This window comes from Rhincodon typus, chromosome 11 (genome assembly GCF_021869965.1).
Source record: "Rhincodon typus isolate 14 chromosome 11, sRhiTyp1.1, whole genome shotgun sequence".
In the NCBI taxonomy this organism is placed as follows: domain Eukaryota; kingdom Metazoa; phylum Chordata; class Chondrichthyes; order Orectolobiformes; family Rhincodontidae; genus Rhincodon; species Rhincodon typus.
In genome coordinates, this window is record NC_063342.1 from 58,357,772 (window position 1) to 58,375,529 (window position 17,758).

General features: G+C 38.7%; 1 protein-coding gene across 1 annotated transcript in view; it reads right to left on the minus strand.

Annotated features, from left to right (window-relative positions):
- Positions 1–3,329: 3,329 nt before the first annotated feature.
- zdhhc23b (zinc finger DHHC-type palmitoyltransferase 23b) overlaps positions 3,330–17,758 on the minus strand; it is a 40,796-nt gene continuing 26,367 nt past the window's right edge. Inside the window, exons 4-6 of the mRNA XM_048602519.1 lie at positions 12,291–12,554; positions 3,738–3,775; positions 3,330–3,592 (exon numbers count right to left, since the gene is read on the minus strand). Of these exons, the coding sequence (XP_048458476.1) occupies positions 3,739–3,775; positions 12,291–12,554 (301 nt within the window). The 3' untranslated portion in view covers positions 3,330–3,592; position 3,738. The remainder of the gene's footprint in view (positions 3,593–3,737; positions 3,776–12,290; positions 12,555–17,758) is intronic.

A 17,758-nucleotide genomic window follows, 5' to 3' on the forward strand; every position in this document is an offset into this window, starting at 1 on the left:
TAGAAATGATTTATCTGGTTTCTACTTAGTCATATCTGCATTGCTTCAGTACGGTAGTTGTTAAGCATTAACTTCACAATGTTTTTGCAACATTATTCTTTCCTCCAATACTTTCCTAAAGCAGAACTCATGTCAAAGCTGCATTTCCTATTTAAAGCCTCAAATGAAATGGAAGAAACAGCTATTGTTTGCTTTTTGAGATGATAACATTAAGATCCATTTAAATTGATTAGTTCTCCCAAATGAATCTTTTCTTTAATCTTCAAAAATATCTTGCTAAGTTTCATTAAGCAAATAACCTGCCCATCAAGTTACTAAACGAGTTCCATAGATATATTTTTAAAATTGATAAACTGCAATACAGTTCATATCATTTACAAATCACCAATTTCACACATACTACTTATTTCATATTTTTTAGGTACAAATGGGAAACATACTTTTGTGAGGAGATCTCACTTGGTTTTGATAATTCTAATCAGTTTTTAAAAACCATACAGAGAACTCCAGTGCCAATCATGCTTTTTAGTTTTTTTTTGCAAAAAGTCAGGAAATTTTACAGAATGCTTTCAAGAATTAGTCTGTAAAATTGTCAGCCAGTGATTGTCACACAACTTTCACGATCCTAGCTGTAGTAAATCAAATTCCAAGATGAAACCTGGCTTGATAGGCCACAGGTTTTGCAACTTGTTTACCATGGTGATCAGTCACATTCACAAGTTGCCAATATTCTAAACAAGAACACCAAAGTTTTGTATACAAAAGGGCAAGAAGCACTGTCTAAGTTTGAAATAATCCTATTTCAACTATCAGAATTAAAGTTTCAACCCTTTTACCCTCACCAGAACATAAGGGAAGGGTCACCTTGGTTTCCAGTTTAAAACTCCTTGTTCAGTTGGCACAGCTGTATTTGATTACTTTCCAGCAAACTTCTGCATTCACCCAATGCTGTCTTAAGTTAATGCCTCTGAGCTAACCCAGCTCACTTTTTAAACATTTGTTACATATACTCACACATTCAACAATCTTGTAAGATTTCACCTGGACACCTTAAAGCTTTCTGTTATAGTTGTAGAACTGTACCGTACAGAAACAGACCCTTTGGTCTGACTCATCCATGCTGATCAGATATCCTAAATTAATCTAGTTCCATTTGACAACATTTGGCCCATATCCCTCTCAACCCTTTCCTATTCACGTACCCATCCCAATGCTTTTTAAAATGTTGTAATTGTACCAGCCTCCACCACCATCTCTGACAGCTCATTCCATACCAACACCGCCCTCTGTAAAAAAATTGCCCTTTAGATTTCTTTTAAATCTTTCCTCTCTCTCACCTTAAACCTATGCCCTCTAGTTTTGGACTCCCCTACCTTGGGAAAAAGACCTTGGCTATTCAGCCTGTCCATGCCCCTCATGATTTTATAAACCTTAAAGGTTACGCCTCCGCCTCTTAGACTCCAAGGAAAATAGCCCCAGCCTATTCAGCCTCTCCCTATAGCTCATACTGTTCAGACCCAGCAACATCCTTGTAATCTTTCCTGATTTTTTTCAAGTTTAACAGCACCTTTCCTTCAGCAGGGAGACCAGAATTGAATGCAGACTTCCAAAAGTGGCCTAACCAATTAATGTTTATGGATACTTTCCCTTAATTTCTAATTCATTCAGGATTTCTCTTCTGCCTTGAGTGTTTTGAAGACTACCACACTACAGGCTTTTGTTGTTGGATGGTTTTCTCTTTCTAAGTATCTGGTTTATGTCTCTGGCTCGCCATGTCACAGGCAAGATCTGAGTTTTTTGGGGGTCTAGTGGGGGGACCCACTGCACTTGGACAAGGGTCTGTGATTTCTCTCTCACTGTAGTTATAGGATACCTTGTACCCAATTTTGTTTCCTCTATTATTGAACTATTCACCTTTCGATTTTTCTTTTAATGTGTCATTTAATTGCAAGTAAACTAAATTCCTACACAATATGGAATTATGAATCAAAGCTATATATGCTCTGTTACTTTAGATCCCAAATTTCCAAATAATATTTCATCACATAAGGTTGACCTACAGTTTGCAGATGATTGTGCTGTTGCCTACTTTGCAGCAGAATTGCAAGCCATTCAATCTCACCAATTCTGCATTCGAGAAGTTTGCATGTTGCAAAACTAAAACTCAAATCAACCCATGCTTAGTCAGCCAAATGTTCTAACTCCTGTATATATTGGCAGAAAAATTCTGGACTGTCTCCCATACCTTGGCAGCCACCATTGATGAGAGGTGTTGCCAAAGCTGTTTGGCAACACAGACCTCCACAAGTCAAAAGTCCTAGTGAATATCATAACTGCCATCTCCGCACTTCTTCCCACTGCAGTGAGACCCAAACTATGTACCAATGACTGAAAAACACCAAAGAAATGGCATAAACAATACCTTCACCAAATTCTCCAGATTCGCCTGGGAGAACTGGCAAACAAGTTCCACAAGTATTCAGGCAAAAGTTGTGCAAAATCCAATTTGATAGACAAGGCACTGTCTAGATGCAATCCTCTCTCCCACTGGGTCATAATTTCCCAACTCTCAAATGACTTAAGGTTAGGGGTCAGGGCTGGTTGGTAACAAAAACACTTTTAAGCTAGTCTGAAGCTATTCTTGAAGACAGAATGCATTGATATTAATGATATAAAAGGAGTCAAAATGACTTGTCCATGAGCACATGTTTTGAGTCTTAATGCCTTCGCAGTCAGGCAGAATAGCAGTAAAGAACAAGAAGCAGATCCTGCACCCTGGATCTAACTAGCTCTTGAGACATTCTGCCCCAAATGTGCAAACATCTGCAGGACACAAATTGGCCTGCTCAGTCACTTGAAAACCCATGGCAGAATGTCATAATTGAGAAGACATAATCCTCGAATCAAAGGATAGCCAAAAACAATGTAATCTAAACAACAGATTCTTTAGTATCAAAGGATTTTAGGTATACAGTTTGGATACATTTTGTAATCAAAGAACAAAAACACTAAACCAATTACCAATTTATGATTAGCCAGCATAGGAAATAAAACAACTGACTAGACTGAAACTGCAAAGATTTTAAACTAGAGAATCAAAATTGCAAGATTATGTCAAAATAAAAAGCCACATTTTCTTAATTTACTGTGAGAATAATAAAAAAAACATGCAAATCCAAGAAGGAAATTTATAGATACTGTATATTAATTAAATTACAACCATTTATGCTCATTTTTAATAAATCAGTTTCTTGGATCTGAATAGCAGTTTGCTGATGGGTCTATTAAGTTAACAAAAAGTTTCAAATATTAGTTTGTAAGTAGTACTAAATACTGATTTGTCATCAATGTTTCAGTAGACACCATAACATTGCAACATGAAAATGCAGCAAGTTATTTTAATGTGCTTAGATTTAGGCTACCACCTAAATAGTCAAAGATGACTATACCTGTAGTTTACCGTTTAGAACATGCAATCTCTTGCACCCGATAGCTTTCCGGAATTTCTAAAATAGATTTGTGATCTTGCTTTTAACTCTCCTGTCGCGAGCGGTGTTCTGCAAGAACAACCCACTCCAAATGCATCATGTTCCTACATGTAGAGAAAAACAAAATTGAAATGACATAGTCAAAAAAATTCAGTTAGTTTAAGGCAGTTGGATTTTGATTTATGAATGCATTGGAAAGCCCCTTCAGAGGACATTAGTACATGATTGAAAGCATGAGATACTACTTACATTATTGTTTAAACTGGGACTTCTTCTTCCAAAAACATCTAATAGCAAATGAGAAATTTTTCATTAAGAGCAGAAAATTCTGGTAATACTCACCAGTTCTAGAAGCATCTGTAGAGAGCAAGAGTTACTATTTCAGGTTGGGGGAGAAAAAGGTAAGAAGAAAGATCATTGACTGCAACATTACCGCAGTTTTCTCTTCACCAATGCTGTCAAATTTGCTGAGCGTTTCCAGCAAGGGAGGTACACACGTGGTTAAAAGAGTGGTGTGGGAAAGCGGGTCTCCTTTTCATGGGGCACTGTTATCAGTATTGGAATAGGAAGGATCTGTACTGCTGAGATGGTCTCCACCCAAACCAAGCTGGGACCAATATTCTAACGAAAAGGGTAAATAGGATGGTCAACAGGACTTGAAACTGGAAAGTGGAGTGGGAGGAGAGGGAAAAACTCCAAGTAGTGGAATGGCCACATGGGAAACAAAGCAGCAGGTTATCATCTGTGGGTGTGGACTCAACAGCATGGAAAAATATGAAGAAAGTGAAGACAGGAGAACTCAGGAGAGGTTATTAAAGCCTCCAGCACACAAAATAGGACAGAGTGTTTGGAAAGGATTAGGAATCTTAATTTCAAGCACATCGGATAAAGGGATGAAAACGAGAAGAGTGACAGTAAATACAGGACTGAAGGTGTTGTATCTGAATGCACGCCTTGCAAAATAAGGTAAATGAGCTTGTGGCACAGTTCAAAATTGGCAGATATGATGTGTTGGGCATCGTGGAGACGTGGTTGCAAGGGGATCAGGCCTGGGAGCTAAATATCTAATCGAAAAGACAGGCAGGTGGGCAGAAGGGGTGGATTTGCCTTTTTAGTAAGAAATGAAATTAAATCAATAGCAAGAAATGAAGTGGGGTCAGTTGATGTAGAATCTGTGTGGGTAGAGTTGAGGAACCGCAAAGGTAAAACAACCATAATGGGAGTTATGTACAGGCATCCAAACAGTAGTCAGGATGTGGGACACAAGGTACACCAGTAGATAGAAAAGGCACATAGGAAAGGCAAGGTTACAGTGATCATGGGGGATTTCAATATGCACGTGGACTGGGAAAATCAGGTTGGTACTGGATCACAAGAAAACAAATTTGTGGAATGTCTACAAGATGGCTTTTTGGAGCAGCTTGTGGTGGAGCCCACTCGGGGACAGGCATTTCTGGATTTAGTGTTGTGCAATGAGGCAAATTTGATGAGAGCTTAAACTGAACAAACCCTTCGGAGGCAGTGACCATAATAAGAAAGAATTTACTCTGCAATTTGAGGGAGAAGATGGAATCAGAAATAACGGTCTACAGCTGAATAAAGGCAACTACAGGGGCATGAGGGAGGAGCTGACCAGAACTGACTGGGACAGAAGCCTAGCAAGAAAGACAATGGAACAGCAAGGGCAGGGGTTTCTGGGAGTAATTCAGAAGACACAGCAAAAATTATCCCTAGGAAGAAGAAGCATACTGAAAAGGGAAGAAGAGGCAACCAAGGTTGACAAGGGAAGTCAGGGACAGTATAAAAGCAAAAGAGAAAGCACATAATGTGGCGAAGGGCAGTGGGAAGCCAGAAGATTGGAAAGCTTACAAAGGCCAATAGAGGGCAATGAAAAAATAAGGAGGGAGGAGATTTAATTTCAGGGTGAGCCAGCCTGTAATATAAAATAAGTTTGCAAGAGTTTCTTTAGATATATAAAGGGCAAACGAGGCAAAAGTGGACATTGGGCTGCTGGAAAATGATGCTGAAGTAGTAGTAATGGGGAACAAAGAAATGGCAGAGGAACTGAATAAGTACATTGTGTCAGTCTTCATAGTGGAAGACATGAGTAATATACCAAAGATTCAAGAGAGTCAGGGGCAGAAGTGAGTATGGTGGCCATCACCAGGGAGAAGGTGCTAGAAAAACTGAAAATCTGAAGGTGAATAAATCACCTGGACCAGATTGCCTACACCCCAGAGTTCTGAAAGAGATAGCGGAGGTGTTGGCGTTGATCTTTCAGGAATCACTGAAGTCAGGAGTGTCCCAGAGGTCTGGAAAAGTCAGTAATGTAACCCCCACCCCCGCCCCGTTTAAGAAGGGAGTAAGGCAAAAGATGGGAAATTATAGGCCAATTAGCCTGACCTTGGTCATTGATAAGATTTGCGTCCATTATAAAGGATGAGATTTGTGAATACTTCCAAGTGCATGGTAAAATAGGGCAAAGTCAGCACGGCTTCATCAAGGAGAGGTCATACCTGACAAATCTGTTAGAATTCTTTGAGGTAACGCGCAGGTTAGACCAAGGAAAGTCAACAGATGTTATCAACCTGAACTTCAAGAAGGCCTTTGACAAGGTGCCGTACAGGAGGCTGCCGAGTCAGATAAGGGCCCATGGTGTTAGAGGCAAGGTACTAGCATGGATAGAAGATTGGCAGTCTAGCAGAAAGCAGAAAGTGGGGATAAACTGGTCCTTGTCAGGAAGGCAGCTGGTGACTAGTGGCGTTCCAATAGGGTCAGTGTTGGGACCAGAACTTTTCACATTATACATTAATGATCTAGATGAAGGAACTGAGGGTATTCTGGCTAAGTTTGCAGACGATACAAAAGATAGGTGAAGGGACAGGTAGTATTAAGGAGGTGGGGAGGCTGCAGAAGGATTTGGACAGGTTGGGAGAGTGGGCAAAGAAGTGGCAGATGGAATACAAGGTGGGAAAGTGTGAGGTCACACACTTTGGTAAGAAGAATAGAGGCATAAACTATTTTCTAAATGGGGAAAAAAATTCAGAAATCCGATGTGCAAAGGGACTTGGAGGTCCTAGTCCAGGATTCTCTTAAGATAAACTTGCAGGTTAAGTCTGTAGTTAGGAAGGCAAATACAGTTTTGGCATTTATTTCAAGAGGACTAAAATATAAATGCAGGGATGTACTTCTGAGGCTTTATAGATCTCTGGTCAGACCACACTTAAAATATTGTGAGCAATTTTTGGCACCATACCGGAGGATGGATGTATTGGCCCTGGAGCGTGTCCAGAGGAGATTCACGAGAATGATCCCAGGAATGAAAGGCTTAATGTATGAGGAATATTTGAGGACTCTGGGTCGATACTCAATGCAGTTTAGAAGGATGAGTGGGGATCTAATTGAAACTTCCAGAATACTGAACGGCCTGGACAGAGTGGATGTTGGGAAGATGTTTCCATTGGTAGGAGAGACTAGGACCCGATGGCACAGCCTTACAGTAAAGGGAAGACCCTTTAGAATGGAGATAAGGAGAAACTTCTTCAGCCAGAGGGTGGTGAATCTATGGAATTCATCGCCACAGAAGGCTGTGGAGGCCAGGTCATTGAGTGTATTTAAGACAGAGATAGATAGGTTCTTGACTGTCAAGGGGATCAAGGGTTACGGACAGGAAGCAGGAGAATGGGATTGAGAAATTTGTCAGCCATGATTGAATAGCAGAATGGACTAGATGGGCTGAATAGCCTAATTTCCCTCCTATGTCTGATGATCACCTGCAGTATTTTGTTCCTGTAGCAATTGTTCACATAAGATTTTCCTTTTTCTTCATATATGTATTCTACACATCAATTTTTCAAGTATATAACTAATGCTGATAGATATGTCTATGTATGTAATATTTGAAATTACAAGTGCATTCAAAAATCCTAACAGAATGAACACACAAACACACATCAGGATAATCTGCTTATATAGCCCTTTATGATATTCTATTAAAAGTGTTACAATTTTCTAAAAATCCCAGTTATACAATAAATTGTACAATGACTTGCACTTATCAATACACTGACTATTTTTAAACACGTTTTACATATTTAGGTAGGAATTGTCTACAGTGAGGGACTTATGTAACATAGTTCCTACAGGAAATAAAACAAATATCCTATATGCTGTGAAATTTTGAAGTTTGAGAATAAATATTTTAAGCTGGTATTTGAACAACAAATATGAAATTGTGTTCAAAATTTGTTGTTTTTCTACAGGCCTTAAATTTCTACCCATTTTACTCCTCTCACTGGAATAAACAATCATACTGTAACTAAAAGGAACACTGCATATATTGTTAAATTGATAGAATCATAGAATCCCTGCATTGTAGAATGAGGCCATTCAGCCCAACAAGTCTGCACTGACCCCCTGAACAGCATCCCACCCAGAATCCCCTCCACTCTATTCTCCATAATCCCACATGGGGCTTTTACCAGGGCTAAGATGCCTAACCTGCACATCCCTGGACACTACTAAGAATGTAAAATTTCATTTGACCATGAATCAGACCATGGAAAGTGAGATTTGAGCATTTGATGCTATATTACTCAGATCAAATAACTTATGGAAATGAGCATAAGGTAAGTTAACAAGGTGTACAGCTGGATGAACACAGCGGGTCAGGCAGCATCAGAGGAGCAGGAAAGCTGACGTTTCGGGTCTGGACACTTCTTCAGAAAAGTTTTGTTCATCCAGCTCTACACCTTGTTATCTCAGACTCCAGCATCGGCAGTTCCTACCATCTCTGAGCATAAGGTAAGGCCTTGTTTTGGAAAATGGCTAATTTAGTCATAAACTATCAAACATAATCTGGATTACTGTGTTTCACTGACTGGGAATACATGACTGACCATCAGTTACAACATTCCTCATAAAGCATCATTAAGATTGCAGCAGAGGATCACATAGGAATGTCACATTATGGGCAATGTATTTAAAGTTTAACTAACTGGTAATTCACAATACATCTCAGAAAAACAACAAGAATTACTAGGTTTCCACACAAAATAAATGTTGAGGATTGCATCTATGGATGGCATTAATACTGAGCCAGAAACTCTATTTCATACTTTAAGATAATCTTGACCCATATGGCATGCCAACAGGAATATTACCTACTTGCTTCTACCTGTCAAGATTAATTAAGGCATTGTGTCTCCTTGTTGTTTCAGTAAAATATAGTTTCAGAGAAACTTTAATTAAAACACATTTTTATATAACTAAGCATTTACAGGTAAATGGAAACTTAAGATGAATTGTATCCAACAATTTTAAATATTTTAACCAACATTTAATTCTCAAGTTACAACATTTGGAGTTGAACACCCACAGAAATAAAAATAAGAATTACAATAATAGCACAAGACAGGTGAGTTATCTTTCTGAATGGCCTCCAAACAATATTTGAATCAAACTGAAAAGTCAAAATGTTACACATGGAAAATCCAGACAACGAACAATATATGACAAATCATGCCACCTGAGAATCAATGTAGCTTAATGATCCAACAATACCTTCGACGAAAACTGAAAGAACTGCGGATGCTGTAAATCAGGAACAAAAACAAAGTTGCTGGAAAAGCTCAGCAGGTCTGACAGCATCTGTGAAGGAAAAAACAGAGTTAACATTTTGGGTCTGGTGACCCTTCCTCAGTTCTGAGGAAGGGTCACTGGACCTGAAACGTTAACTCTGTTTTTTCCTTCACAGATGCTGTCAGACCTGCTGAGCTTTTCCAGCAACTTCTGTTCTTGTTTTTAATACCTTTGATGAGGCTTACCGTATCCTGACTTGATATCTGTTCACTTTAAAAATCTGCAAAAATATTGTTACTAACAGAGCACAGCAGTCTCTCAAAAATAAACTGACACTGCTTGTTTCCTATCAATATAACAAATTCTCACTTCAGGGATAAACAAAATACTTTAAAATATTGTAAATCTTCAGAGGAAGGCATTTCACATTTCACAAATCTTACACTTTGATGCCTTTTGTTTTGCCATGGCCTGTTTGTGCTGTTAGTCTTTGCTTGTTACCAAAACTGCCCGTAACCTAGCTGTTCAGATTTCAGTTCTAGGGGGAAATCACTCTCAGGAAACTGTATTGCCAAGGACAACAAAACAAGCAGTCGCATTAATATGTTGCGACTCACTGCCTGCAAGAGTGGTAGAAGCAGAGACTATTCATGTTTTCAAAACAAAATTGGATGGGCATTTGAGATAAATAACCTTGCAAAGTTCTGATGATAGAGCGGGGATAGTGTGTCTGGCTAAATTGCTCCAAAAACTCAATGGGCCAAATGGCTGCTAACTAACTCACTGCAACTATGTGGTAATTGAGGCACACATAGCTAAAAAGTTTGAAACAGCTTTAATAAACTAAATTTGGAACTTTTGAAAAAGCTGGAATATTTAAACTCTTGCTTTAGTTTGAGAGTTTAAACTTGATGGCTGATGAGAATGGAATATTGCTTTTGTTTACAAAATATGAAATTAACCCAACAGTCAGTGATCACAGCAGTGTTAATCTCACATGCATAACATTGCAAAGGAAACTCGAAACTACCATAAAACCACATAACAGGCACATTTTTGCACTGCTTTAAATAGTAACTCGTACTAAAGCACAATTTCTTAAATCTAGTTGTAATAAGTTCTAAAAGTTACAAATCTTTTCAGGCCTGGCAATAATTTATAATAAACTGTTGTACAGTATGTACACTCATGCAGAGATGCTGAAAATCTCAAATTGAGAATTTTTTTATTTCGGGTTTTCTAAAATATTAAATGTGACAATTTTAAAAATACATATTTACATCTGACATCAAGATTGACACCAATTTCTTCATAGCAATCATTTTTATTAAACTATAAACCCTACATTGTTAGTCCAATTGAAAGAAAATGCCACTAATGCTCAGGTCCTGTGACTTATGTAGCAGAAACAGAAGTTAATGTTTCAGATCAATGATCTTTCAGCAGAACATCATTTACCTGAAAAGTTAACTTGTTTCCCTCTCCACAGATGCTACCTCACCTGCTGAGTATTCCCAGAATATCCTGTTTTGAATTGAGATTTCCAGCATCTGTTGTTATTTGCGAGAGATAGTAGGAACTGCAGATGCTGAAGAATCTGAGATAACAAGGTGTAGAGCTGGAGGAACACAGCAGGCCAAGCAGCATCAGAGGAGCAGGAAGGCTGGCGTTTCGGGCCTAGACCCTTCTGTTATTTGCCTTTGTTTATATGTATGGTTCGAATTCCAATAGCACTGAACTTCAAGAAATAAAATCTTCTGCGTATTCATATTGTCAGGTAAAAGCACAACTTTCACAGTCATCATACGAATATCTCAAATCTACCCAGTTATTGTACAGAGACTGATACTCATTAGGTCAGTATACATGCAGATAACTTGACCGAAAAATGTGCTTATGCAGTGAAGCAGGCCATAAATAGAGAGCCAGCTACTTGTACACTTGAGGTAGCATCAATGCTGATTCTCTCAAGTTAGCTGTTGGGGGCATGCAGCTTTACCACTGGATATCGTTCTGGGTGTGTTTATAGTAAATTAATAGTTAACAACACTTTAGATTTGATAACCTTGTTCTGGACAGCTACAAACAAAGTTCATGTCATAATATAACAACAGCATTTTTGCTCAAAGGAAAACAAGATTTTGACATTTTTAAGCTTCTGTTTTTCAGAATTAAACAAATTAACAATTTAATATAAAATATTTTATTTATTACACTACCATGAATCTAACTGTGCAACTCCTGAACTGGAACTTCACCGCCAATTACATCTGGTTTTCTCTACTGAATCATAGAATCCATACAGTGTGGAAATAGGCACCTTCGGCCCAACAAGTCCATACCAATCCTCAGGGCATCCCACCCAGACCCATTCCCCTATAACCCACCTAATCTACACATCCCTGGACACTACAGGCAATTTAGCATGGCCAATCCACCTAGCCTGCACATCTTTGGACTGTGGCAGGAAACCGGAACACCCGGAGGAAACCCACGCAGACACAGGGAGAATGTGCAAACTCCACACAGACAGTTGCCCAAGGGTGGAATTGAACCAGAGTTCCTGGCGCTGTGAGGCAGCAGTGCTAACCACTGAGCCACTGTGCCGCCGCACTGTACTGAGTGACAAACTTTCTCACAATAATAATGTGCCCAATGTTTGAATATTGTGTTTCACATACATGTTAAAGAGGTTTCAGTTCTCTACCCACCCACCCAATAAATGCCTGTTAATTTTACCAATATCTTTATTCATTTAATCATCTTAACTTTTCATCTTGATTCTTTTTATAACCCTTGCATTCACTCCTCATTTGTTTCTCTTTATCTCACGTACCATTTTTGTTCACGTGGCAACTGGCTTTTTGCTCTCTGGAAACATTCCTGCCAGACTTTCCCAATATTTTCCCGCTTAAAAGAACCTAAGTTAGCTACATAACCAGTAAAATGTATGTCAAGTAGCCTAATACTGTGATCTCATGTTTGTAAAATGACAATTTCAAGAAAAAATATCGCACACATGGAAACTAATGCTCATTGAAAGGCATCATAGAAAATTTACAAGTTTTCCAGCTTGAAGATAGATTGTCTACTCATTTGCTATTTAATTACTCTAAAAACTAGTATTTGTTTCAGGTTGAAGATAATTAGTTTAACACATTGCGATAGTTATTAAAGAGTACAAAGATAAGCCCTTGAATAAAATTAAATCAGAAGCATTACACTAAATCTTCAATGGTTGTCTTCATATGATTGGGCTGAAGTTTGAGGAATTCTTTCCAGTTATTAATGAAGCCTCGATTGTACTCATCGGTTTTTATGACTAGACCGCAGAGGTACTTTTGTCCAGTTTTGTCTCTCAACGCAAACCGTATTTCCCTTTCTGTGATGTTGCAGCTGATGTTGATGAGCTGTATGAGGAAGAGATAACTCATCCCTGCAGTGACTATCGTGCAGTACCAGACACACGTGAATGACAATGCTGTACTGTGAAATAAGGAAAGCAGAATTTACAACATTGCAGAAATGTTGCATCTACTCTGTAATTACCCCAGGTCAATACAGTCAGAGTAGCAAAACTGATTATGACAATGCTGTTCTATCAAAAAATATTGTTCTAAGAAGTTTTGAAATAACCTGAATTATTTAGACATTATACATAAAAAGACAAAACACACAAGTGCCATTGTAAATTGAAAACATATTCGAGCTTGAATATATTTTTCAATTTGTTAAATATTTGTTGTGTAGACAAGCATTTCATAATTAAGCATTAAAAAATGAAAACCGTTTAAACAATGAAGCATACTCCAATTTATAAACCATCTCATTGTTGGAAAGTCCAATGAATTATTTTAGGATAATGAAATGACCAATTTGACAGTTCTGATGTACTCAAGTTCAAGAAGAATCAGTACAGTTGTTCAGGGAAGGTCAGTGTTTCTGGACCCGACAGATAGCTATCATTTCAACCCGAAATATTACATACAATTAGCTGGATGTAGATCAGTGTAACAAGCAAGCATGAGGGCAGTACGTATTTTAATCCTCCATTCTAAACACACAGCCATTCTCTCTTTTTCCCTCTTTCAGACACTCCTTAAAACCTAGCTGTTTGACCAGACATCTGTCATCTACTTTAAAAGTTTCTTGCACAGCTTGGAATCAAATTTTGTTTAATAATGCTGTTGTAAAATGCCTTGGAATTCCAATCTACTGTGCCAGGGATGCAACGCACAATTCTCCAATTTTCCAATTGAAGGCGTGCTGGTATGCGAAAGTACTGAACAGCAGCAAATACTTTCCCAGTGAGCCTATCACCAACATCCCCTCGCTAATCCCATCTTGCCACCATTCAGTTATAATGCAATACTTGGAGGAGGCAGAATTTTCTCAGTTAGAGGTGGTGTATGACAAAGGTGTTGCAAGTGGAGAAAACAGAGAGATTAAGGAGAACATGAATTTTGCAATAATTGTTGCTTTATGCATGGCTTCATAGCAAGTCATTCATTACTTCTAAACAACTAATGTAACTGGTCATTCCTGTAGCCAAATCAATAAAATTAAAGTGATTTCTTTACGAACTTAATGAAACCCTGACAGTGCTCAATACTCCAAATTACAAATAGTATGCTTGAAAAAGAAATCTATATGCTATTAAATATTCAGCAGTGCAGAATGAGAATTGGAGTCAGACTTCTTAAATGCCTACTTTGCTAAGTCCTTCAATGGCCACAACAGAAAGCTTTTTCTCAAGTTTGTTTTAAACTTGTACAGACTGAGATGAATATTACTTCTGAATATTCAAAGCATCCTTTCCAATATTAAAACAAGAACCTAACTATCAGAGATGGCAAACAGATGATATTCAGTAGGTAAATAGAATAATAGAATTTAGTTTCAGAAGTGAAGGTTTCATTTGTCATTTTATTACCAAAGAATTCACAGCAACTTCAGCAACAGAAAACAAAACCTTATCATTGGAATATCCTCGGATTTACGCCAGGATTTAAAAAAAATGGCCCAGCACTTGCATTTAATTTTGGAGCATACTACAAATTCAAGTGGTACTTCAACACTCCCTCCTCAGTCATGCAGTGCACTTTTCATCTGATATCAGAGATAGTCAGCCTTCAAACCAAACATTACTCGTTAAGCACCAGTACAAATATTGCTCAATATCTATTTTCACTTACATTCCATCAGGTTTGCTTGTGGAGTCAACAACTTGGATTACACGAGAAAGACAAGAGAAGGACAAAAGTGAGCGAACAGGTTACAGGAAAAGGACAGAGCAGGTAGATAGGCAACAACAACTTACATTCATATAGCACCTTCAATATGCCAAGGCACATCACTTGAGCATTATTAATCAAAGTATGACACAGCCACGGGTGAAGATAATCTGGACAGATGACGAAAAGCTTAGAAAATAACAGAGGTGGATTTAAAGACACATCTTAAAAAGGAAAACAAGTAGAGGTACAGAAGAGAATTCCTTAGCAGATAAAAGGCATGTGCGCCAGTGCTGGACTGACTAAAACCAAGGTTGCTCAGGAGTCCAGAATTGGAGCAGGACCTAGCTCCTGAAGGATTGTTGGGTTGGGACAAGATTACAGGAGGAGGAGGAGGAACAAGTTTATAGTGGGATTTGAGCACACAGATGAGAATTTTTAAAACCGACAGGGTCACAAAGCAACTCAAGCACAGGGATAATGGGTGAATGAGACTTGGTCTCAGCAAAGCTATGGAGGTAAGCAAATCTACATATTGCACAAGAGGACAGCACTGGAACAGCCACACAAAAGTAGAAATGAGCAGTCGGCCACTCAAGCCTGCTGTTATTCAATGGTTCAGAACAGGTTTTTAAGAAGAGTCATACTGGACTAGAAACATTCATTGTGTTTCTCGCTCCACAGATGGTGCCAGACTTGCTGAGCTTCTCCAGCATTCCCTGTGTCTGTTTCTGTGATCTTGCACCATTTAGAAAATATACTTTATTTTTCATCCGAAAAATGGAAAACATCATATTGTGCCTCATCATACTGCATTTGCCACTTTGTAGCCTCATGTCTTCTTCACAAATTACTTTCCTCTCTATCTTTGTGTCATCAGCAAATTTATCATCCATAACTTTGGTCCATTCGTCCAAGTCATTCACATGAATGGTAAACAGTTGACACTCCCAGCATTGATCCCTATGGCATACCACTCATTATATCTTCCCATCCAGACAATAACCTAATTATACCTATTCTATCTGCCATCCAATCATCTATCCCTGCCAATATGTCACCCTCTACACTATGAGCTTTCACTTTCTGCTGCAACTTTTGATGTGGCACCTTATCAAATGCCTTCTGGAAATCTAAGTACAGTGCATTCACTGGTTCCCCTTTATCAACAGTACATTACTTCTTCAAATTGATCCAATAAATTGGTTGAACATGATTTCCCTTCCACAATACCATGTTGACGTTTTCTTGGTTGTCTTGAAATTTTCCTCAGTGACCTGCTATAATATCACTTATAATAGCTTTCTAATATATTCCCTGATGAGAACTGTTAAACTAACTGGCCTTAGCTTTTTGCTTTCTGTTTCCTGCCTTTGTTACTTGTTATTTTTTTTAGAAAGTTCTAATAGAATTTTCCCCAAATCCAAGGAACTTTGGAAAATTAAAACCAATGCATCAACCACCAGTTCCAAAGAAGAGTCATACCAGACTCATAACATCAACTGTATTTCTCTCTCTCCACAGATGCTGTCAGACTTGCTGAATTTCTCTGGTACCTTCTGTTTTCATTGCAGATCTCCAGCATCCAGAGCGCTTTGCTTTTGAGAATCAACCATCTCACTCCCCAGTGCTATTAGAACCCTCGGATGAAGTCCATCTGGACCCAGGAACTTGTCAGACCATAGCTCTAGCTCAGTACTACTTTCCTAATTTACAGCTATTTCTGAGATGTGACTTATATTCTCAACAGTGAAGACCGGGTAATTAATTAATACATTTCACAATACTTGGACTCGGACAGCCTGCTCTCTGGTCGACTCAAAATGGTGTTGTTCTAAGGAACAATCCCCAAAACATCCCGTGAACTCAACAAGGCTAATTTTGTCTATCTGGTTTCTCCAAACTATTTGTAGTAGAATTCCTCACAATTACCACATTTCTGACAAGCTGTCACTATTTTTTTCATTTATACTATTCACAACCATCAGTGAGTTTTTGCCTTTATAAATTTTCATCTCCACACAAACTGCTCCTCCATCATGGTTTCCTAAACTTAGGCAACCCGTTCTATTGTGCTGGCATTATCATTAATTTACAGAGCCACACCTCCACCTTTTGCAGGTGATTCTCTGCCTATAATTGGATAGATAGCAACAAAGCCAGCTGGAAGGTTGGAAGAGTGGGACAAGGAAGTTGACAGTAGGAATGTGCTGCCCACAAATTCTACTGTATGTACTTACTTTAAATTTCAAAGGCAGGGGGTCCATAGAATTTGGACGACTACACATACATGGACCTTTTTCTAACTTACTGAGATCATTGGTGAATTAATAAATCATGGTGTATCTGAATGCAGGATATGAAAAATTTCATTCTTGGTCTAACCCCAATTTATCCCCACCTTTGCAGTGGTGTGTGCAGATTTTGGAAAAGGAGTTTTGTACACGTTCCACAAAAGCTCTGTGCGGAAAGTGGACACTGATCTAACTGGCATAGCTCACTAGGCATTTAATCAATGAGGTGTTTGGGCAAGGCAGTGGAGGGGGGGGGAGCAGGGCACAGAAGTGACACTAACAGGATAGTAGGGAAATGGTGCATTTTCTCATTACCACCAGAGGTGCACTAGACTCTGCATTTCAACTCGATCCTCAGACCACTGTAATAGATTCAGGATTTAGTGGACTGGTCTGTAAGAATCACATTCTATAACAACTTGGAGCCATGCCCAGAATGGTTCATTCCAGGGGCAAGACAAAAGGACTTCTGGGAGCATGCCGGCCTGACGACACTGTTGCCAATTTCATTGACCAGGGAAAGGTTGTATCTGCAAATCTGATGCTGGATATGGTATGTTCAATCGTGCGCACTATGATGGGAAATGATCATTTTGAGGGTGTGTTTCCCAAATTTGGCAAGAGAAACGGACTAAAATTACAAAACAGTATCAATGGACTAACAAGCTTGTTTAATACTTGGCAATGGGACATGGAAATATGAGGAGTATTGCAATAAAATGACTGATAAGATGCATGCATTATCTAACTGGATGTATGCTTCATTGATGAAAGCGGTGCTCGAAATAGGCAAAACGGTCCAATACAATTCTAATCCTCAAACAAACCAAATAAGACATTCCGAGTACTACCAACTACCAAACCTTAAAATACTGCGAGGAACAACAAGAAAAAGCAGCTTCTCTGGAAGGATAGTAGTTTAAAGCAAACCACCACCAGCTGAGTTTTTAGTTACCATCACCTTTCTGAGGATTTGTGTTTAAAAGTTAAACTATTAAAGCACATTAAAAATCAAACATGCCTGGGGATAAGTCATATTTCCAATGTCATTAGTTTTGTAAATATCATCAAGAGTAAAAACTGGGTGCATCTTGAGAAGGCAACTGCACCTCCCAGTCGCGAACCATTTCAACTCCCCCTCCCATTCCTCAGACAACATGTC